The 24,143-nt window shown below is 43.6% G+C and overlaps 1 protein-coding gene across 1 annotated transcript; it reads right to left on the bottom strand.

The window, feature by feature from the left end:
- Nucleotides 1-12,091: 12,091 nt before the first annotated feature.
- LOC141337809 (uncharacterized) lies at nt 12,092-21,912 on the bottom strand. The gene is made up of 6 exons (XM_073843397.1): nt 21,634-21,912; nt 18,372-18,701; nt 17,692-18,018; nt 15,079-15,174; nt 14,922-14,953; nt 12,092-13,984 (listed from the first exon to the last, which is right to left on the bottom strand). The coding sequence occupies exons 1-6, from the start codon at nt 21,725-21,727 to the stop codon at nt 12,929-12,931; spliced, it is 1,935 nt and encodes a 644-aa protein (XP_073699498.1). The 5' UTR covers nt 21,728-21,912; the 3' UTR covers nt 12,092-12,928.
- Between the last annotated feature and the right edge of the window lie 2,231 nt (nt 21,913-24,143).

Genomic DNA, 24,143 nt, shown 5'->3' with positions numbered 1-24,143 from the left:
ATATAAACAGGGAAACTGGTGTCCTCGTAGTGGTGGGAGTTCTGTGAAGGAGTGGTAGTGTTTGAGTAGGAAGGGTCCAGGTAAGGGGCAGCCACACACGCGCTTCCCTTTCAGGTCAGCGGCATTAGGGGCGGTGGCTTCCTCCAGTGGCTTTGTCCTTCGTTGCTCCTCTCTCATGTACACTCCCATCGGGAGCCTGGTGAAGGGTGCTGACTAAGGGACAGATATTATCAAGCCAACATGTTCAATATATGCACCTCACCACTTTGTGAACCTCCAATGCCCAAGAACTTGAGCAAGTCCCTATTGGAAAGCTTCAGATGTCCTTCAGCCAGAGCCTTTCCTCATGGTAAACAGAAGAAGACAGCTGAAAATCTTTGAACATTGGGACAGTGACTGCACCTCCCGAGAGGGGGAAAGTCACTACAGCGATTACATCCTACCCGAAGGGAAGGTAACATGTCAATACCCACCTATGGACTCACTGAGGGAGTGCTAAAAAAAGAAGATTCTGAGGTGGGCTCCATGCAAGGAGAGACTACCAAACTTAGAACCTAGAGACAGAGCCTGTCTAAAGGGAAAACCCACAACTCTAGGAAATATATGTGGGAAATACACACATGGAACCACTACACGTAAAGCACCAACCCAATACAAGAGTTCACAAGAGGGAACCTACCTGTGTTGGGTTCTGATAGCAAGTTTCTCCGCCGAACTTAAGCCGGGCGCACACTGTGCATTTTCTTTGTCCTTAAGGGATTGTACTTGTCAGACTGTACAAACATACTGATCATGTTGCACTGTGGGATCTCGGTTGTTATTAATGTCAGACTGTACGGCAATCAAAACGTGTTAAAAACAGGTGCGCACGCAAAGTAACTTGTCTGTAGTTTTACATTATCAACCGTTTAGTGGCTGCGAGCTGCATTACATGTGGGGCTGAAATGTTGGTGATTATGAAAAGCATACAAATGGTGGCAACTCCGGCATATTAAAGAAGAATAGCATGACACTGAAATAATTTTGTTCGAGGTCAAATCCGATAGCAACAGCCATTAATCGGCTGTCAGTGAACATGTCAAACTAACGATCAAAGACTACAGATTTTAGCCTAAAAATATAGGAATCTTTTAGGATGTTCAAAGGAGTAGTTCCCCTTCCTTGGAAGGGCTAGCTTGCAAGGTGACCACCTGGTCTTTGAAAGGATTTGTGGGTACCCTTGGGCAAGCATCCAGGCTGGCGTCTCAGGACAACGTGAGAGTTTGCTGGCCAGAATTCTAGGCATGAACCGTTGATGGAAAGGGCTTAAGGATCTCCCATTCTTTTTACAGAAATGAGTGCAGTCAGAAGAGCCATCTTCATGGAGAGGGCACTGAAGTTGACTGACTGAAGGGGCTCTAACAGATCTTGCTGTAAGGCCTGGAGGACCACAGACAGACTCCAAGAGGGGATGAGGCACAGCCTGGGAGGGTTCAGCCTTCAGGCAACTCTAAGGAATTGGATAATCAAATTGTGCTTCCACACCGATCAGCCTTTCTCCACATCATGGTTGGCCAATATTGCTGCCACGTGGACCTTGAGTGTTGAAGCAGAAAGGTGCCTATCCAGGCTGCTTTGGAAAAGGGATGGCACTGATTTGACACCGCGTCTCTGTGGGTCCTTCCCTTGAGAAGAACACCAGTTTACAAAATTGCGCCATTTCAGGTCGTACAGCTGCCGAGTGGTCGGGGCTTTGGCCTGCACAAGGCTGTTTACCACTGCAGGTCGAAGGTCTCTGAAGTCCTCCTGGCTGCATCCAAGGACCATAGATGCAGGTTCCAGAAATCTGAACGGCCTTCCTCTGCACTGAGCAGGCAGGGGTTGTTGCCTCGAAGAGGCAGGATGTGTTTTATTGCCCCTGTCTGCTTTTCCACTGTGGAGAACTGTTGCACAAATTATTCCACTGTTTCACCGAAGAGACTAACTTGGGAGATAGGGGTGTCAAAAAAGCAAACCTTCTCAGCATCCCGCATCTCTGCCAGGTTTAGCCACAGGTGGCACTCCTGGACCACCATAGTGGACGTCGCCCTTCCCAGTGACTGCGCCGTGACCTTCATGGTCAGTTGCCGTGTGCAGCTCCTGCTCTGGGTCAGAAAAACCTTTGTGCAGTTTTCTCAACACCTTGGCTTTGGTAGACCTGCAGGGTTGGCATAGTGTGCAGGATAGATTCAGCTTCTTGAGAAGCCATATAAGTATTTGATTCGAGAGCCAAAGAAAACTCACAGGCCCTGGACAGGAGTCTCAGGAAGTTCTGCACCAGTCATCTAGTATAGAGCACTCAGAGTGGGGTAGAGTGTTCCACTCGAACCCGATCTCTTTGGCTGACCGTTCGAGCATGGCTGCCATTTCAGCCACCGACTGAGACTCGGCCCTCACAGAGGACTGCTCATTTGAGACTTCAGCATCAGATGGCTCATGCCCTTCCTCCAATGCTGCTGTAACTACCTTCTCCACAGCAGGAGCCCCGAATAAGAAATCAAGCCCATACTGGGCTATACCCAGATGTCCATGGTGTGGCCAGCTTTGCAAATTCTGCACACCCAATTTCATTGGCCTTTTCTCAATGATGTCAGAGGAGTTTGTGCTCCCTAGAGTGACCCCTAGTGTCATTAATTTACACAGCAACAGAAATGGAACTCAAGATACTCAAACAAACCTCTTCAGTTTGAAAAGACTGGTTAATACCCCTTAGTTTCAAAATACCAAGAGTAGCAGTACCCCTTTACTGCTACCCCTTTATTCCCCAAACTTTGCATATAATTCCCTTATACCAACACAGAGGTACTGTATAGGTACTATAGGTATACTTACAAAAAAAAAAAAAGTTACGTTGTTAATTATTAATAATGTTGCAAATTGTGGGCTGATGTTTGATGGTGTTTGCTGTAAACCAGACAAACTTACATTAATGGTTAATTTTGTCCATTACAGATCAGGGCCTACCTTTATTTTACACAATGTTGGTCTCTACTGCTGGATCCCTGTTGATTGTAACTGCAGTCATGATGTACTTCATCTGCAGAAAATGTAGACAAACAGGTCAGGTGAACAAGCTCTATGAATATTTATCTTTAAGTCATTTTTGATATAATTGTCATTTTAACATGTCTGTATTATTGGTAATGTAGCCCAGACTCAAGAGGAAGACAGAACTGATTCAGCATTGTGTAAACCAAGAACAGAGAAAACGGTAAGATCATTCATGACTGTGTTGCAAGAAGATGTGTTGCAGTCAGTCTGATTTAAGTTTGCTGACTGTAGTTTGCAATATCTGATGCTCACTGAACAAACATGGGAAGCCCAACTACCTTTAGTGGAGAGCAGATCCAGAGGACAGTATTTATTTATTTTGATATTTTCACTTAGCCATACCGCTTCTGCCACTGAATAATAATTCAGTTTTGTGAGTTTTGTGACTAATCTCACAATTATGACTTTTTTTCACTCAGAATATCATGATACAAACTTAAAATTGCGAGTTATGAAGTCAGAAGTCTGTGATATAAACTTTAAATTCTGAGAACTGAAGTCAGAATTGTGTAATATTAACACTTCTGAGAAAAAAAGAGAATTGTGAGATAAAAAGTTGCCATTATTATTATTATTATTATTATTATTATTATTATTTGGCAGAATTGTTTACTGTTGAATATTGTTTGAACCTCAGTTCAATTATTTTTATTTTTTTCCCATGTTGCAGTTTTTCCATTTTAATCAGTGAAGTTGTGGAGTTACTTTGCTGTTTGCTTGTTTTGGTGTAAATTTGATGGGAAAATGCATGCAAAATAGTACTAGCCTACTGAAGTCAATTATTTTATTGTAGTAGCTCTGTTACATCAACACAGTTCATGATTGATTGATTTCTGGGTTTTCTTTCAGAAACCAAATATTGAGGCTGTGTATGGAAATGTCCCCCCAAAATGATGATCAAATACTGGAATTTTTGTTTGTTATAAAGGACAATTTTACAAAATAAACATGTGAAATATTTTCTACAATGATGCTAAAAACACTCAAGCTATTTGTGAATCCTCCCACAACTGTGTTTGACCCTTGTCCTTCACACACGGTATTTGCATATGATATAATGGTATATGTCATCTGGACACACCTTTTCATTCACATTAATTAATGTCACTGTTTTGTCTGTATCACATATTTTAGTATCAAAAGTGTTTTTGTTTTGTTTTTTATATTAATTTTAATTTACCAATAGCATATCGTCCATAAACTCAACTAAAATGAACTTGTTTAGCCAATCATCACATGGAAATTTACCTAATGTTCATTATTAAATATTAATCAGACCCATTTGTTCTTCTTTGCGTGTCATTTACAATTGTGTTTAATTCTATTTTTTTTTTTTTTTGCAAAATGTAATGGAATATCAAATGCACTGTATAGTATCACACACAGTATGCTATGTTGGATATATGTGGCAATAGCACAAGCACATCTTGCTCTCCAAATGGCCAAAGCATAAATCACATTTTTAATAATAGGGCTTCTTCTACATACTGAAAGCACAAATAAAGACAGGTCCGCTTGAACGTTGTGCTGCCTTTCAGTCATTTTACAGGAATGTCAGCTGCACTGAATAAACTTCCAAAAATCGCATTTTAATCGCATATAAATATTTGACCTGAGAACAGTGAGAAGTTTTTTCATATGGATTTTTAGTATACCATTGAATAATGACTGGATACATGAGCTTAAGCAACAAAATATTGTTTATTTTTGTTCAACCAACAGACCAGTGCAATATTGCCATTAAGTGTAGCAATAGGATATTTAGAAATATAGTAGCCTACATTTCAGAAATTCAGGTACCCGATAGGTAGGTAAACCTTCTGTAAAAGCATTGAGGTGATACTTGAGGCTTGATGTGCTGCGGTGATATGCAAATTCCTTGTTGCATAGCTTGCACACAACCATGCTCTTATCGACGCTTCCATCCATTTGTTTTTTATAACAAAATTTCCCATCCACAGGGCCAAACAAAGCGGTCTCCTCAGCTTCTTTGGCTGTGTCCAAATTCAGGGTCTGCATCCTCCTTAGGATCCTTCCTACCCGGTTGAAGGAGGAGGGGTCCTCAGAAGACCACAAAACCTGGAAGTAGGTGTCTGTGAATTTGGACAGCCTACCCTTCTTTCAGTTCCCTCCCCTACCCGTTGCTCATATTCGGTCGCCTAGCAACCGTGACAGCGATAAGCAAGAAGTAATGTTATCTGTGCTGCACAAAACAAAAGAACTGCTCTTTCGTCCCTAAAAGCGTTAAAAACAGCTTCAATCACTAAAAAGAAATTAGCTGTGTGTAAGGGGATATTCACACAGGCAGTAAGAAGAAGCTAGTTTACGAAAGAGATGTTCCCTTCCGGGAACTCGAGCTGCGTCATGGAACGCTATGGGGAACGCCATTGGCGGGCAGCACTCTGAATCATGTCTACAACCAATGAAAGACGGGGGTGACGTCACAGGCGCGGTGACGTCATCGACCAGGAAGTATAAAGCACGTGCGTTTGAAGCCGGCGGCAGCTTTTGTCATTCAGCGAGAGCGCTGTATGTTGTGTCTGTCTCGAAGCCATTTGCTGTTTTTTCCGTGCCAGTTTTGCACAACTTTTGTTTGAGTAAATGGCTTCAAAGCAACCATTTAAGAAAGAGAGTTTGGTGGCGGTTAAGCGCCCGCATAGGCAGTGTGTCTCTTCGAGGAGGGGGCTTTCACCAGCGTTCCCCGCGGGTCTGGCCCCGCTTCCGCCGAGGGGGGTTCGCAGCTCGATCTGCTGGAGGGTATGGAGACGGGTGACCCCCTATCTCCGCCCTCACTCAGCGGGTCGAGCGATCTCCTCCTGGATGTGGAAGCCCGCACTGCGGTTACTTTCCCCCGGGAGGGGATCCCAGAGCTTCTCTTGTCTTCCTCCGAGGAGGTTGACTTTGAGAGCCTGGATGTACAAGCACAACCGCCACCCCGGTCGCCTCACTACAAGGAGCTGATGGAGGTGCTGACCAACGCGGTAGCCAAGCTTAACATCTCTTGGCCCGCTGAACAACAAAGTCATGAGCCGCAGCGAAGCAGATTATATGATCGCTTCCTGCGGACAAGGTCAGCACCCCCTAAGCGGAGTCTTCCCTTCTTCCACGATCTGCACAAAGAGCTTTCCAGATATTGGGAGAAGCCGTACTCTTTCCGCCTCTTCAACCCCTCTGAAAATTATGGAAATGTGGGGGGTGCGGAGGAGTACGGATATAGGACGATGCCACGGGTTGAGCAGACGCTCGCGGGCTATCTCTCACCCGGCTCGGCGTCGTCCTTGAAGGCTCCGCCCTTGCCCACTAAGCCATTGAAAGTTACATCCAGCTTAATGGGCAAGGCGTACACGGCAGCAGGTCAGGCTGGTACATGCCTTCATACTATGGCAATCCTTCAAGCGTACCAAGCCGACCTGCTGAAGGTGTTTAATGAAGGCGAGGAAGTCAACGTTACAGAGATGCGGCGTACTGCAGATCTCCGCGCCACCGCGGAGAGGCATCTCTGGCGGAGAGGCATCTCTGGCTGACCCTGTCTGAACTAAAAGAGAAGGACAGGGTCACGCTCCTGGACGCCCCCCTGCAACCATTTGGCCTCTTTGGTGCCCCGGTCGACACAGTTGTCGCCAGGCACCAGGAGGCCCGCAAGCAGGCGGCGGCGTTCAGGACCTTCCTTCCTCGCCGAGTTTACTCCTCTGAGGCTGCTGGACGGGAGCAGCCTCAGCCGTGTACGAGCTCCTCGTACCGTGAGGCACAAAAACAGAGCGTTGCTGCCCGTGCTCCTCCGGCCAGGCCTAGAGGGCGGGGTCAGCAACGCTCCAAGCCGGGGGCCTCTAAGAAGAGGCCCGACCTGAGGGTCGTCCTCCAATCTAAGAGGTCCTCGGCTAAACGGCCCTGACGGTTGTGGCTCAGGGTCGTTGAGGGCAGCCCCTCTCGAGGGGGCTTGCATCGTCAAGCCTCCTCGGGGCCCTCAGGAGATTTGTCAGCTAACCCTGCCAGTGTTACAGGGCGCGGCGATCTCCCGCGAACGTCATTCTCTAGCTGTTCCGCCCGGAAACGTAGCGGCCCTGGAGAGTTCGCAACCCCCGCGGGGGTCTTCAGAGGAGCTAGTTACAAGTCTCCGAATTAGTTCCTCAAATAAATCCAGACACCAGTCTTGAGAGGCTGGTTCCCTTAGTAAACTTTCTGGCAGCGTGGAAACTACTGCCAAATGTTTCTATGTGGGTCCTGCGTACTGTAGAGAAAGGCTATGCTATTCAGTTCGGCACCAAGCCGCCGCCTTTCAGCGGGGTGTTTCCAACTTTAGTAAGCCCCGAGCAGGGTCTGGTAATGGAACAGGAAGTAGAAACTCTTCTGAGGAAGGAGGCCATCGAGGTGGTCCCTCCTCAAGACAGGGAATCCGGGTTCTACAGCCGGTACTTCATTGTTCCGAAGAAGGATGGGGGGCTTCGGCCCATCTTAGATCTCAGGCTTCTAAACCGCTCAGTCAGGAAACTGAAGTTCAGAATGCTTACAGTCAAGCAGGTCGTGTCACAAATCAGGTCCGAGGACTGGTTTGTCACGATAGATCTAAAAGACGCATATTTCCACATCTCCATCCTTCAACACAGGAAGTTTCTTAGGTTCGCTTTCAGGGGCGAAGCTTACCAATACAGAGTACTTCCTTTCGGCCTAGCTCTCTCACCCCGAACTTTCACGAAGTGTGTGGATGCTGCGCTGGCTCCACTGCGACTCCAGGGCATCCGCATACTCAATTACATAGACGACTGGCTTATCCTAGCCAGTTCAGAGCAGTTAGCGGTTCAACATCGAGGTGTTGTTCTCGCTCACATGCAAAAGTTGGGGTTGAGACTGAACACCAAGAAGAGTGTGCTCTCTCCATTACAGAGGACCACCTACCTAGGCGTGGTGTGGGATTCGACCACGATGCAGGCACGAATGTCTCCTGCTCGGATCGATTCCATACTTACTACAGTAAATGCGGTCAAGCTAGGCCAGTCACTCACTGTCAAACAGTTCCAAGTACTGTTAGGTCTTATGGCAGCCGCTTCCAACGTAATACCTTTTGGACTGCTGCACATGAGGCCACTACAGTGGTGGCTCAGGACCAGGGGGTTCTCCCCGAGGGGAAACCCCTTCCGCAAGATCAAGGTCACACGGCGTTGCCTACGTGCCTTGGCCATGTGGAAGAAACCCTGGTTCCTCTCTCAGGGTCCGGTATTGGGGGCTCCCTGTCGCCGCATCTCGCTAGCGACAGATGCATCCCTCACCGGATGGGGGGTGGTCATGAGTGGCCGCTCAGCCCAAGGCCTGTGGAGCGATCACCATCTCTCCTGGCACATAAATCGCCTAGAGATGCTGGCCGTATTCCAGGCCCTGAAGTGTTTCCTTCCAGACCTGAGAAACCGTCATGTGCTGGTCTGTACAGACAGCACTGCGGTGGTTTATTACATAAACCATCAAGGAGGACTCCGCTCACGCCCCTTGTACAAGCTGGCATACCGGATCCTCCTATGGTCTCAAGGAAAGCTTCTCTCCCTGAGAGCAGTCCACATTCCTGGACATCTGAATGTGGGAGCAGACGTCCTGTCGAGGCAGGGGCCGAGGCCCGGGGAATGGATGCTTCACCCAGAGGTGGTGAAGCAGATCTGGAGAGTGTTTGGCCAGGCTCAGGTGGACCTCTTTGCGACTCGAGAGACATCGCAATGTCCCCTCTGGTATTCTCTAGTTCCTCCAGCTCCTCTCGGACTGGATGCCATGGTACAGACGTGGCCGAGGCTTTGTCTGTATGCTTATCCCCTGATCGCTCTGCTCCCGGGAGTTCTGGAAAGGGTCCGCCGGTTTCAAGTACGGCTGTTACTAGTAGCCCCGTACTGGCCGGCCCGAGTGTGGTTCTCGGACCTAATATCTCTCCTCGACGGCTCTCCATGGGAGATTCCCATCAGGAGAGACCTCCTATCTCAGGCTGGGGGCGCAATTTGCCACCCCCACCCAGAGAAGTGGAGGTTATGGGTGTGGCCCCTGAGGGGGCACAACTCATAGGAGCGGGTCTCTCAACCGAGGTTATTGAGACCCTTCTCCAATCCAAAGCTCCCTCTACGAGGAAACTTTATGGCCTTAAGTGGAACCTGTTTGTGAGATGGTGCCGCGAGCACCACCTAGACCCAGTTAACTGCCCGGTTGGTACAGTGCTGGAGTTCCTACAATCTTGCCTTTCCGCAGGGCTAGCTCACTCCACCCTGAAGGTTTACGTGGCGGCTATAAGTGCCTACCACGCCCCTCAAGGTGGCCTCTCAGTGGGCAGAGATCCCTTGGTCATTCGTTTCCTCCGCGGTGCACTCAGGTTGAGGCCTCGAGTGAAACCGAGGGTTCCTACGTGGGACCTAGCTGTAGTGCTAGAAGCTCTATGCAAGCCTCCATTCGAGCCCATAGAGGAGAGTACAGACCACCTGCTTACCATAAAGACAGTGCTGCTCTTAGCTCTCACCTCTCTCAAGAGAGTTGGGGACCTTCAGGCCCTTTCGGTGGCCCCTTCACACATTGACTTTGCCCCAGGGATGGCCAAAGCTTTTCTTTACCCGAGAGTTGGGTATGTACTGAAGGTCCCGTCCCTAGCACCTCAGCCAATCACGCTACAGGCGTTCTATCCTCCTCCGTTCGCGGAGCCGGATCACAGGAAGCTAAATTGCATGTGCCCTGTCAGAGCATTAGATGCCTACGTCCACAGAGCTGCCACGTGGTGTAGGTCAGAACAATTGTTTGTCTGTTTCGGCCCTCCAAGGAGGGGCTTCCCGGCTGCCAAGCCCACTATTAGTAGATGGATCATTGATGCCATTTCTACAGCGTATGAGTCCTCTGGTCTTCCAACCCCGTTGGGTCTCAAGGCTCACTCTACACGAGGTGTATCATCCTCCAAAGCTCTGACAGCAGGTGTCCCCATCCAGGACATCTGCAATGCTGCGGGTTGGTCCTCGCCCCTGACATTCGTCAGGTTTTACAAACTCGACCTCAGAGCCACTCCAGGCTCCTCTGTCCTCTCGTCCTAACAAGTTAGGTCCAGGAGAGTCAGCCACCTCCCTAGCCAGGAGGAAACTTCTCAAGACGCATTCTTTTGTTAAAAGAAGAGAAGTCACTTTCGCCACTGAGTATCTGCATCCTCAACCTTTTGTCCGTGGAATTCTAGACAAAAGCTCTTACTCTCGCGCTCTGGTGCGGTTACCAGACCGAGCCCTTTCAGTCTCTCTTGTTCTGGCGGAACCCCAGACAAAGGACTAAGACTCCTCGTGAGCCCGAGGGCCGAGGGGTGCCTCTCGCACTGGCGGGCGACCAGGCAGAGGTCCACTTGTTCTCGTGTGCCTGAGGGCCAAGAACCATACAGCCCTCTTGTCTGTGGAATGCTAGACAATGGCTTAATTCCCCTCGTGTTCTGGCAAGACTACCAGACCGAGTGTATTTCGGTCCCTCTGGTTCTGGCCTTTCCCAGACCAAGGACTAAGACTCCTCGTCTGCCTGAGGGCCGAGGAGTGCCTCCTGCGCTGGCTGGCTACCAGGCAGAGGCCCTTACAGTCTTCCCCGTGAGCCCAAGGGCCGGGGATTGCAGTGCCCTCTTGTCCGCATAATGCTAGACAATGGCTTATTCCCTCGCGTCCTGGCGGAGTTCCAGGCCGAGCTCTTGAGTCCCTCTTGTTCTGGCGGAACCCTAGACAAAGGACTACCTTCTCCTCTTGTGCCTGCGGGCCGAGGAGCACTCTTGAGGTCGAGTGCACTGTCCTCGTGGGTCTGAGGACCAAGAACTACCTTCACCATCTGTCCGCGGAATGCTAGACAGTGGTCATTGCGGTCCCTCTTGTTCTGGCTACCCCCAGACAAAGGACTAAGACTCCTCGTGTGCCTGAGGGCCGAGGAGTACCTCTCGCTCTGGCTGGCGACCAGACAGAGGAAGACTACCATTCCTCATGTGCCCGAGGGCCGAGGACTACGGGGCCTTCTTGTCCGCGGAATGCTAGACAAGGGCTCTCTCTTTTCCACCCTGGTTGAGCAGACACTGCGCAGGGCTTGGAAATTATGGGGGCGTTGGTAGTCTCGTTCCCCATAGCGTTCCATGACGCGGCTCGAGTTCCCGGAAGGGAACGTCTCAGGTTATGTATGTAACCCTAGTTCCCTGAGGGAACGAGACGCCGTGTCTCGGACCATAATTCCCGCACCCTGCGGCGCTCGCTTAATTCCTAAAGAGCTGCTGCCGGCTTCAAACGCACGTGCTTTATACTTCCTGGTCGATGACGTCACCGCGCCTGTGACGTCACTCCCATCTTTCATTGGTTGTAGACATGATTCAGAGTGCTGCCCGCCAATGGCGTTCCCCATAGCGTTCCATGACGCGGCGTCTCGTTCCCTCAGGGAACTAGGGTTACATACGTAACCTGAGATGTTTTTTTTACATATAAACATACAAATGTAAAAAAAAAAAAAAAAAGCTTAACGCTAAAACCAAAGGCCTAACTAGACAACCGCTGTAAAAAAATATATTTTTTTTAAACGCCAGTTTTTTAAAAAACTTACATCATTACTACCGCTCGCTTCGTCCGCTATTATTTGAAAATTCTGGAAGCGCTCTGCCGAAAGGAATTATGGGATAGGTAGGACGTGAAAGGATCCACCAGACCCATCCTTCCAATTCGGGGAAAAGGAGGACGTATTTGTGGGCCGCATTTGAAGGATCCTACGAATTTGGACAGCCTTCGTCGCGGTGCTGTGACGTAACGTCCTTTAAATGAGTCCTCCGAAGGATGTAGACCCTGAATTTGGACACAGCCTTTGTCTATGTTCACTGTGGTTTGTTTTTGTCTGAACACTAGTTGGTGCTCCAGTATAATCGGTCCGCCAAAACTCATCCAGTGAGAAACGTTCCGCGAATATAAGTGCAAAAATAAGTGCGATTAAAATGCCTTAAAAAATGTAACGCCTTAAATGTTGCCTATGGTTTTAAGAAAAAAAATGCCACAGCATTAAAAAACTACAGTAAATAATATAGATTTTAAAGGTTTTTATAGACAATTCAATAGTGAGTAATACAATAAGAACAAATAATTGAAATAATACAACTGAACAATTAGGCATGGATACATTTTTACATTCTCTGACATTATATATATTTCAGTTATACTAATCCCATTATGTACCAAAGTCCCGTTACACAAAAAGCACTAAATATACAGTAATTATAGCTTCAGATGTTGCTAATTTTAATCTTAATGGTCTGATGGAGTCACGCTGTTACTAGTCTTGCGTAGCCAGACCTTCAGACTGAAGGCTGAAGGTCTGGAATCAATGGCAGCTTTAATTTGCCAAGGCCCGCCCATAAGGCCGTTTGACGGACAAGTCAAACAACCAATCACAATTCGTTTCGTTCAGCATCACGTTTCGGGGCGTGAAAATGTCCCCACAACAACAGAGTGGCATGCAACAAGTCATTGAAAAAAACAGCATTGAAAGTTAAAGAAGAACAGGGAGAACAAGCAGTAAGTAATTAATTTGTTCACGAACGTTGCAAAAGTGTATAACAACAATGACGTCTGCATAAGCACCTCTTAACAAAACACTGAGTAAATCAGTTTGCGCTTTGTTTCCCAGCAGATAAACTTGACACTCGCGTGTCCCGGAAATCTGATAAAATTCAACAAATCAGATGATGACTTCGACATTCCTGAAGTGTTTCCAGTTAAGTGTACCATGTGCATCAGACGTTTAGCCAACTTTCCGTAGGCGTGACGTCTGAGGCTGAGACTACACTGTTACTGCAGTTAAAAGAAAAAAAAAGTGATTGTGCAGGCGGTTCCATGTACTGCAGTGGATGAATTTAACTTAACTAATTTAACAGAGCAGGAGATGCTATTTGACCGCCATGCTCCTGCGCGCTCACAACTGCAGCAGCGGATGCTATTTGACTGCCATGCTCATGCGCGTTCACAGCCGCAGCAGTGGATGATATTTGACCACCATCCGCCTTTGTGCTCACAGCCGCAGCAGCGGATGATATTTGACCGCCATCCTGCTTCGCGCTCACAGCCACAGCAGCGGATGATATTTGACTGCCATCCTCCTTTGCGCTCACAACCGCAGCAGCGGACTCCTGCACGCTCACAGCCGTATCAGCGGGTGATATTTGACCGCCATCCTCCTTCACGCTCACAGCCGCAGCAGCGGATGATATTTGACCGCCATCCTCCTTTGCGCTCACAACCGCAGCAGCGGACTCCTGCACGCTCACAGCCGTAGCAGCGGGTGATATTTGACCGCCATCCTCCTTCACGCTCACAGCCGCAGCAGCGGATGATATTTGACCGCCATCCTCCTTCAAGCTCACAGCCGTAGCTGCGGATGATATTTGACCACCATCCTCCTTCACTCTCACAGCCGTAGCAGCGGATGATATTTGACCATCATCCTCCTTCGCATCACCCCTCTGCGTGCTCCCAGACTCATCAGCGGATGTCTCTTTCGTGTGATTCCCCTGAATGCCTCCAGATTGATCAGTGGAGATTCCTTTACTGTCATTAATATGCAGACTTCTAGCCTCATCATCAGATGTCCAGTTAGCATCATCCCTCTTCGTAGTCCCACCCTGATCAGTGGACATCTCTTTAGCATCATCTCCCTTCATGCTCCCAGTCTGATCAGTGGACGTCTCCTTAGCATCATCCCCTTTCATGCTCCCAGTCTGATCAGTGGACGTCTCTTTAGCATCATCCCCCTTCATGATCCCAGTCTGATCAGTGGATGTCTCTTTATCATCATCCCCCTTCATGATCCCAGTCTGATCAGTGGATGTCTTAGTAATGTTACCCTCCCACAAGTTCCCAGCTTGATTGTCAGATGTATTTTTATCCATCTGCAGAAGGCCTGATCTTTCTCCATTATGCTCCTGACAAAAAAAAAAAAAAAAAAAAAAAAAAAAAAAAAGGAAACATATTTTTCCTTGTTTTCAGGATTTACAGAAGCTAATACAAATTATTGTGGAAAAAAAAACAACAACAACAACCACAACTAATGATTCAGTTGCATACTGATATTGTTTTCCCAGTGTTTAACCCTCTCACATGGACTTATGTTGGTTTCTCCCTTTATCTCCCCCTGTTGTTCTTTGTTGTATTGATTTATCCTTGCCCTTATTTGGACTTCCCCCTATTAGCGTATTCTGTTTCACCTGTCTTGTTATCATGCCACACCCCTCTGCCACTCCTATTTAAGTCATTTGTTCCCTCAGTTTTATTGTCCGGTCTTTATTTCGTCGTGTTTGTTTGCTCCTTGGATTTCTGTTCTTTTGTTTCATACACTGCTATGTCTGCACTGCAAGTGGCATTTATATGACTATGTAAATATGTGCTGCACACTTTTCTCTCAATAGCAAAATAAACACAACAAAAATAACAGTGTTGAAAAAAACAACAGTTAAGAAAGCATCTTATCATAGTGATGTGGATTTGTTTGCATGAGCTGCAACTCGGCACTCCAGTCATGGCACATTTATTTATATATTATTTATACAATAGAGATTTAAAGCAAGCATCTTTACAGTATTAAACATAAAAATCAGTGTCAGGTTCACCTTCATTTAACATCAGAATAACGTCTTCAGTATCGATAATGCAGCCAAAGAAGATGGAGCCCTTGAGACTAGATCTAGCAATTGTGTAATCACCTCAGACCAATGGTAGTATAAAGTAAGCTGTTACAAACTCCCAAAACAAACTACAACAAAGGAACTCCAAAGGAACTTATATTATATTGGGGCCTTAATCCATCTCAAAAAGGTTCATTTATTGTCAGTTCATAGGTATTGTCAACAAATAGTATCTTACCAGGTCAGGATTATAGTCCCGTGTCCTTTTTTCTGTTTAAAAAACAAAACAAAAAAAGTTATTTTGATCGATTAGAATAATATTTAATATACGTTTTTTTTCCCCACAATAAATCTTACTATTCCACCTTGTCAAGTCAGCTATATGCAGTACTTGCCATTGCAGTGACAGTAAATCCCACCAGCAGCCGCAACCAGCAGAACAGCAAAAACAAAAGTAGCAGCAACAGCGGCAACAGTTGAATCTGTAAGAGCTAATGACAGATGCATGCAAAGACAAATTACAAAGACAATATAACTTCACCAATACCTTTGACTGATATTTATTAGACTGTTGTATGACATTAATTTATTTGATAAAGGTGCCATCTCGTGTGTTTGTAAGGACAGCGGCCAAAACAGCAAGAAAAACAAGAAATAGCAGTGTTCACAGAAAAACCTTTTATTTACTGTTAATTTTTTCATATATATTTTTTAACAATAGACTTTAAAAACTTTACAATTCATTAGTTGACAAAATGTGACAACTGTCTGTCAGATTGAGTTATACTGTAATATTGTGTAGTGGACAGCACATTCCAGGGCCCCTCCCTGACCACAAAAGTGGACAAAATTTTGTAACAATTTGATTGGATCTTGGTGGACTGTCCAATGCCATCAGCTAAGGATGCCAGGGGAACTTCCAGACACCCCTTAAAGGGCACGAAAAAGATATTTGGTACAAAGCCTGGGAAGGACAGAATTTCCTATTGGTCAAGATGCAGTTTCTGCCCTCCACCCACCTTGAAACTGTTTCCTAAGGTTTGGTCCTGTGACGTTCATAAAAATTCCTTAAGATCTCCAGATGCAGCAGCAGTGAAGGTACAAGAGAATCACGGAAATCCATCCAAATCCATTCATAACCATGTTTCCGAACCTTGAACTAGTGCAAACCACAACACACAAATCTTACACTTATTCAGAGAAATAAGTATTCTCACTGACAGCGATGTGTAGTGTAACATCTTACACAACTCAGCTGTTAATGAATGCATGCATGACAGTTAAATGCTTTCCCATCATGTTTGGACTTAATTTGTTCATGACATTGCAAAATGTGTACTGAATGTGTTTTGGAAAGTGAGAAATGCACCAGTGCAACACTACTGACACTTTTCTAACTTTGTATTTGGACTATGCAAATGACTTTCACAAGAGGAAAGAAGGGTGGGTTAACCCATGTCCCCCCGCTCTGATGGAATCAGCCAATTACAACAAAGAAATGGAGAAGCGCCAAAATGCAATCTACTCTTCATCGGAAAGGTATAAAGATACCTTTTGCAAAAGACACACCTTGTTCGGAGTCTGCTACCTGCGAAGGAAGGGACACTAACAGAGCAACAAAGTTCTGAGTCTGAGTCCCATAGGGGAGAGACACCAACAGGTCAACCTCCGTTCTGAGTCTGCGGCCCGTTACCGGGAAGGCAGCAACAGATAACCATACTGAGTCTGCAACCCGCAAGGGTGAGACAATAACAGTTACACAGTTCTGAGAACAGGCATGTCCAGGGGACGGTAACAAACCAAACTTCTTTTCTCTTCTTTCTTTCTGTGGCCTAGGGACACTAACAGAGCAACAAAGTTCTGAGTCTGAGCCTTGCAAGAGTGAGACAGTAATAGATACCTCTGTTCTGAGCCTGCGGCCCGTTACTGGGAAGGCAGCAACAGAAACCACACCATTCTGAGTCTACTGTCCAGAGACATAAACAGACACTCCACGCTTCGAGTCTCCAGCTTTGAGGCAGCAACAGATACGACCACGTTCTGAGCCTCCAGCATGCGAGGAAAGAGATATTCCATGATGAGAGTCTTCATCCAGCGAGACAACAACAGATGTAGCATGTCCTGAGTCTCCGTCCGAGGGAGACAAAGTGGATAGACCAAGTTCTGAGTCTCTAGCCCAGAGAGGCAGAAGACAAACAGACATTCGCAGCAAGGTTAAGCTCTAGCAAGCAAACCTTTACTTCAGTTACCTTTGCTTGCATGTTCCAAACGAAGGGCCTTCAGCACCTACACCAGGGCTTTAGGAGATCAGCATCCTACAGCGCTTCATTTTCTCACTGACTGCTGCCAGCACAACCAGTGGAAGAATTCACCGCCACCGGACTGCTCACTCCACCACAGAGAACGTAAATATCACTTCCGAACCTCTTCTAGAGACCTTGGAATTGTTGTGTATTATCAGGATATCATCTTTCTAACTTACATTAGATATTTTATAGCCAATTGCAGTTGATAAAAAATAATAGCTCATTTATTTGTTTGATGCATAGTAAGGTTCTTCACCTTATTTGTTTCAGAGAAGCAACAATTTATCTTTCCATGAGATAACATAGCTCTGACACAGCAACACCCAACTGAATCACTTGCATTTTATGCATCTTATGCACTTTATTCCTTTTGCATTTATGGTTTTCATTTAACAACTACTCTTGTCTATCTTTTGTTAATAACATTAATTTTATTACACTTATGTTTTCCTTGTGTTGACAATACAGAGAGAGGTTAGATATCCCACCAATCTTTCTTATGTGATGAACTCATAACCGCACATTAAGTGACACGTGATCCAAGAATTATAACGTCATCTGTGACGCGAGTACCAGTAATTGAGTCAATGATCATTTCTTCAAACAGGCCACAACAAAAAAGATTACTGGATCGATTTAAATATGTCAATTTTCTAAGACTGTTCAGTTGAAAAAGCACTCAGTGACTTAAATGATACTCACCAGTGACAGTAACACTAAATGTCTTGACGATGCTGAATCTGCTGCTGCTGATTTGTAGTTTATAGAGTCCGGAGTCTGTGTTTCTGGTGTTGGTGATTGTCAGAGATCCAGTCTGATTCAGCTTCAGTCTGTCTCTGAATTTCCCAACACAATGATCATCTGTACAGATCTCACTCCGATTTCCAGTGAGTAGAATGATGCAAGTGTCATTTAAATACCACATCGTTAAATCATTTGGGATATTTACAACATCCGCATCTAAAGTGACAGATTCTCCCTCTTTTACCGACTTTATCTTCATTTTATCTCGTTCAGCAGCAGGAAAACCTGAAACATAAACCAACAGCTGTTGGAGGATCTTCTGTGAACACATCAAGATTAAAATACTGTGGATGTTTACATAAAAAATATGGCCTCTTAATATTTATTAACGTGCTAATAAAAACATTTTAAACCAAATACTCAAAACTAAATATCCAATAAAAAATTTAAATACTGTAGCTCATACTGAAATAAATGTACGTTTAAGCCTAAAATTCCAACTTAACAGTAAATGTGTTTTTGATGAAATCATGTAAATTAATATAAAGGTGAGAGACAAAATCACCTCTACATTTCACAGCAAAATAATAACTAATAACACATGAATGATATAATTTGCATTTTTAAACATGACTCACCAAGTACAATAACACTGAAGCTGTTTTCACTGTCGATGTTGCTGCTTCTTATCAATAGTTTATAAACTCCAGAGTCTGTGGTGCTGGAGTTCATGATGGTCAGAGATCCAGTCTGATGATCCAGCTTCAGTCTTCCTCTGAATCTCTCCGTATCTTCATTACACTGAACATCTGTACAGATCTTGCTGAGATCTCCAGTGATTTGAGCAATGCGAATGTCATTGAAATACCATTGAATTTTGTCTTGTTGGTTTGTTTTAACACCAGTGTGTAGAGTGACATAATCCCCCTCCATCAATAACACTCCATCTATATCAACACCAGATGCACCTAAAGAAGAAATGAATCACATTTGTTTAATCAAATCCCCATTTCTTCCAAATGAATGCAGGTTATGTGAAACAAAGCTTCTCTGTTCATCTACATTAATGACATGTTTGAGATATCAAACACTATGAGAGTGATATAATAACACACACAATAACCAGTTCAAAAGTTTACATATCCTTGATTCTTAATATTGTCTTGCTATCTAAATGATGATAAAATGCATGTACAATACAGTGCTCTCTAATAATATTGGCATCCACAGATAAATATCAGCAAAAGTGGCTGTGAAAATCTTTCTTCAAAAAGATCATTAAAAATAAATAAATAAAAAATAAAAACTCTAACCTTTCACTGAAGTAGCACAACCGAAAGTAGCAAGAAAATCTTATGAATTAAATGTTTTGTTTTTCTCTCAAATGCATGTTGTCCACAATTATTGGCACTTCATGAATATTTCATCATTGTTGATTCTAATCACCGCAGCCTCTCGTGTGTGTGTGTGTGTGTGTGTGTGTGTGTGTGTGTGTGTGTGTGTGTGTGTGTGTGTGTGTGACAACTAGGAGGATGAAATTGTCCAACCATGTCATTCTTCTCCACAGTATTACAAATATGAGGAACACAAAGATCAAATTTTCTTTATCATCAATCACAATTAGCAAAACCAAAGAATATAGTTCTGATGTGCAGAACAAGATTGTTGAGCTTCACAAAATAGAAACTGGCTGTAAGAACAGACAATCCCTGTTTGCTCCATCAGGGCAATAATTAAGCAGTTCCAGTTAACTAAAGTTGTTACAAATCAGCCTGGAAGAGAATTTGTGCCTATATAGTCCTAATTCATGGCTAGGAGGAGGGTTTGAGTGGCCAAAGATTCTCCAGAAAGCTTTAAAATATATTAAACAGCGCCTACATCATCACATTTGTTTCAAGAAAAATTATCCTCACTCTTCCTTAAACAAACTCCAGCATATTAATTAGTCAGATACAACAGGAACTTCAATTTGAGTTTGCTTCTATGGCCAGATGAAACTTTTAAATTAAAATAAGTGCTGGATCATTAATGGTGTGTGCCTTTTTTTTTTTTTTTTTTTTTTTCTGAACACCTTGTTCAGGTGCATGGCGTGGCATGGCATGGATTCAAATACCAACAGATTAAAAAAAAAAAAAAAAAAAAACTTGACTGCTTTTGTTCAAAATCTCAAAATGGGTTGTGGTTTGATCTTCCATCAGGACAATTATTCAAAACAAATATCTAAATTAACAACAAAAAATAAAGAAAGGATGAAGGAATGGTCTCTGATCTCTTGTCAGGTGTTCTCCAAACTCATCAGGCATGATAGGAGAAAACTCAGAACTGTTATCTTGGGAAAAGGACATTGCAATAATTGAATGCCAACAATTGTGACCAGCATGAACTACAGAAAGCATTTATTTCACAATGAGAATTTTCCAGCAAATTCTCCTAACGTTCCCATATGTTTCCCAGCTGGTTGTTTTTTGGGTCCTAAATAAGAGCATTGTAGGAACGTTCCCTGTAGTTGTTTTTATAACCTAAAAATAACCTTCCCAGAACATTTCATTTACGTTATTTTTATCCCCCCCCACCCCCTCTCAGAAATATTGTCCAAATAAATGAATACTGCAACTATGTTTTCACTAGATGGCGATAAAATAAATAAAGGAGGGAATAGATTATGCTACATCATTTTCTATTTATTAAAACTTTAATAAATTGACAAATTGTCTGAAACTGACCAAAACTGAAAAAGGCAAAAGGATGCTGTTATTAATGCAAACCCTTTAAATAATTGGTTCAAACATTAAAATGATCTCATTATTCATGCTAGTCCCTTTCTTCAACAGAACACAACCATTTTTAGATCTGTATAGATGCAGGCTGCAATAATTTGGAGAGTACACATGTTATTTATGAACCTCCTTCTCAGTTAATGTCTGATCTAGCAAAATTATAGGTTTGTGTATGAGATAAATCCATAAAAACACCTTGAACTAAAAATAGATTTTCTGTCAGCACATTTCAAACTGTATCATGTCAGACTTGTCTCTAGGCCTTGTCAGAAGAGCTTATTTACAGTTGAGATTGTTTTACCTACTGATATATATTTTTTTTTAACCTAAATCATGCAGGTGGACAATTATTGTATGCATCAAACATAGCTTGAATTTCATTCAGATTAAAACAATGCATTAATGATCTGATGAAGAAAGTCACCTTGGACAGTATCAAAGTAGGTAAATAATGAGAATCTTTATTTTTAAACTACTGTACTGTTAAAAAAAACACACACACACACACAAACAAAAAAGCCAACACATCACACTAGCTCTGGAAAAATCTGGAAAGAATTGAAACTGGTCAACACATCAAGAACACAGCAAGACTGCTGAAAACTACCCAGGCCTTAGAGAAAAACATGGAGAAAATGTTAGTGACTATAATAGCACATGACAAAATACAGTGATCATATACTTGTACCCGAAACAAACATTCAAATATTTAGTAGATAAATGCTATTGGAAACGTTTGAAGTAGCCTAAATAAATTAAGGTTTATGTTTGTTACAGCTGAGATACAATAATCTAACATTATGTTTCGGAATTAGCTTAACTAACAGGCTTGGGATGCGAAATCGCAGAGTAAATACGTCCGCGCTGTGCTTTCGGCTGGTTTATGAGTGAAGCGACATTTCGGAGAAATTCAGCTCTCCGTCTATGGCGCACTTTGATTGTGTATTCAGGATACTGTCAATATAGATGATAAATCAGTGGGCGGCTCTGACGCTGGACTACATCCGATAGCTTCTGCTGTGCCTCACGAAGGATGCTACGCATTTACCGAAAACACCGTTTTAACATTCGGTTAACACACATCGTCAGAGCACCGGAATAGAGATATAAGCCGACGTCTTACCATGGTCGAGTAAACGCCAGAACAATAAGAGCGAAATAAAGAGAAGCTTCATTTTCTTTAGGCTTCCTAAAAACAAATGCAGATTTTGATACATAATCGTGTTGTGATATTTCTCTTCAGTAAACCCGAAGCCACTGAGTCTCTTTTCTTCTTTGTCTTCTTATGATTTTACGACAGTTGCCATCCTGGTACAGTACAAACCATTGTGTCACGAATAAAAGGTGAAACAGGCTCGTTTACAAAATGCGCCTCGCCTGAAATAAAGGCGAGAGTAGACGGCTGCTGTGAAGGGAGGAGTGAAATAAATGCAGTCAAGACGGACAGTTTTGAGCTCTGGAAGCGGAACAAAGGCGGATATCGTGTTATTCAAATATATGTGCTGTTGAAACATGGTATAGTTTCAGTTATGTTGCTTTTATATGAAAATAAATACGATGAACAAGACACTTGCTATTTAATTCCATACGAAAGTCGTATTTATCATCTTTTATTTTTACTTTAATACAAACATGTTTTTTTTTTTTTAGATTTTTATAGACAATCACAAATCACACACAGAGACGCGCTGTTATGGTGTTTGGGAATATTTATGCAGAATTTAAATACATAATCACATGAAATCAGATAACAAATATAACAATTTTAAAAGAGAATGCAACATCCCCGTTGTTTCAACCAATGAGCATTAAGTTACTGTAGGTCGTCAGCTAGTTTCCCATTGTGCTTTGATCAGCGCAGTCGGCATAGAGCGGATAGAAGGGATACAGCCGGAATCTAACAATGAAATAAAATGTTCGACCTATTAGATTGTGTTTTTTTCAAGGTCTACACCTACCCAACCGTAAACTTAGCCCTTACTATAATAATAATAATAATAATAATAATAATAATAATAATAATAATAATAATAATAATAATTATAATTATTATTATTATTATTATTATTATTATTATTATTATTATTATTAAAAAAAAGTATTGTTACATCTTTGGGGAGAATGAACGTTGCATGACGAATAAGATGACACACATCAGCTTCGCTTGATTGTTTACTTCGTTTCATATACTTCAACCGGACATTTCCGGAAACATAACAGTGCATTCTGGGTGCTGTAGTTAAATAAAAATGCCACAAAATATGCAACATATTGTAACATGTTCATGTCCCCTAAATCACTTTGTCTGGTCTACCGAGCACACCCCCTGCGATCCCCAGACTCCGCGCACTTCTGGACTTCCATTCCTCTGCCTGCCTGAATTTTTACCAGCTGAAATCTCACAGATATCTTACTGGATTATTACAATTATGGGCAAAATGAATGTTTGGAAATGTAAACTGATTTCCCACTGACACACTACAGCAAAATATAGAAATAACTGAGTTAAAACAATTTTTAGCTGGTAAAAATGTAATGTTGTAATAATTTTGGCCACCACTATATATATATATATATATATATATATATATATATATATAGTAGTGGTGGGCCGTTATCGGCGTTAACGTGAGACTCTTATCGGGCGATAAAAAAATATCGCCGTTAATCTATTCTCAAAGTTGGGTTGGGAGCTGGGTCTAAACTACGTAAGCTATGATGACTTTCACCTTGATATTTTAGCGCGGATGACGTATACCTAGTCGAATTGCACTGTAGGAGGCGAGAACGAGTCTTCAACTTCTGTGAAATTACCACATCAAATGAGACGTGCAAACATGGATGCAGTTATGAAGCCGCTTCAGGGCAGGTGCGTTGCTAGACCCTTTTTACTGGGGCACGTGCCCCAGTGAAAATCTGCTGTGCCCCAGTAAAATCTCAAGTTTGAGTTATAATTTACTTTGATAATCCCGAAATAAAGACATTAAACTATATGCAACAACTGAATTGATGCTTCTAAAAGCAACGCAGTTTAATGGAAGACAATGCACGCAGAAATCCATGCCTGTGCGCGTCTGTGTATTTAATGGCAACGCGCACACCATGCAGCCTTTTGCGCAGAAGTAACTGGTTACACAAGTTTGTATAGGTAATTATGTTGTAAATGCAATTGTCAAGCAGTTTGTGATGCCTTTTGGAAACAGGAGATGAGTGCCTAATCTAAAGCGCCACCTGGCCCGTTCTCGGAGACTTACTTTTAGTCATTATTTGGGTAGCACACATATTCTGAATGCCTTCAGCAGAATTCAAATTAGCCATTTTAATCTAGATTAATCTAGATAAAAAAAAAATGAATCTATGCCCACCCCTAATATATATATATATATATATTAGTGGTGGGCCGTTATCGGCGTTAACGTGCTGCGTTAACGTGAAACTCTTATCGCGCGCTAAAAAAATATCGCCGTTAATCTATTCTCAAATTTGGGTTGGGAGCTGGGTCTAAACTCTGCAAGCTATGATGACTTTCACCTTGATAGTTTAACGCGGATGTATACTGAAGACTATAGAATATGGTCGCGCGTTTAAGTTTCCTCCGCCAAAACACAGACGGGATCGCGTCGTCCTCCATTC

This window comes from Garra rufa, chromosome 7 (genome assembly GCF_049309525.1).
Source record: "Garra rufa chromosome 7, GarRuf1.0, whole genome shotgun sequence".
Taxonomy (NCBI): domain Eukaryota; kingdom Metazoa; phylum Chordata; class Actinopteri; order Cypriniformes; family Cyprinidae; genus Garra; species Garra rufa.
Note: the sequence above shows the minus strand (reverse complement) of the source record. Positions and strands in the feature narration are given on the sequence as shown.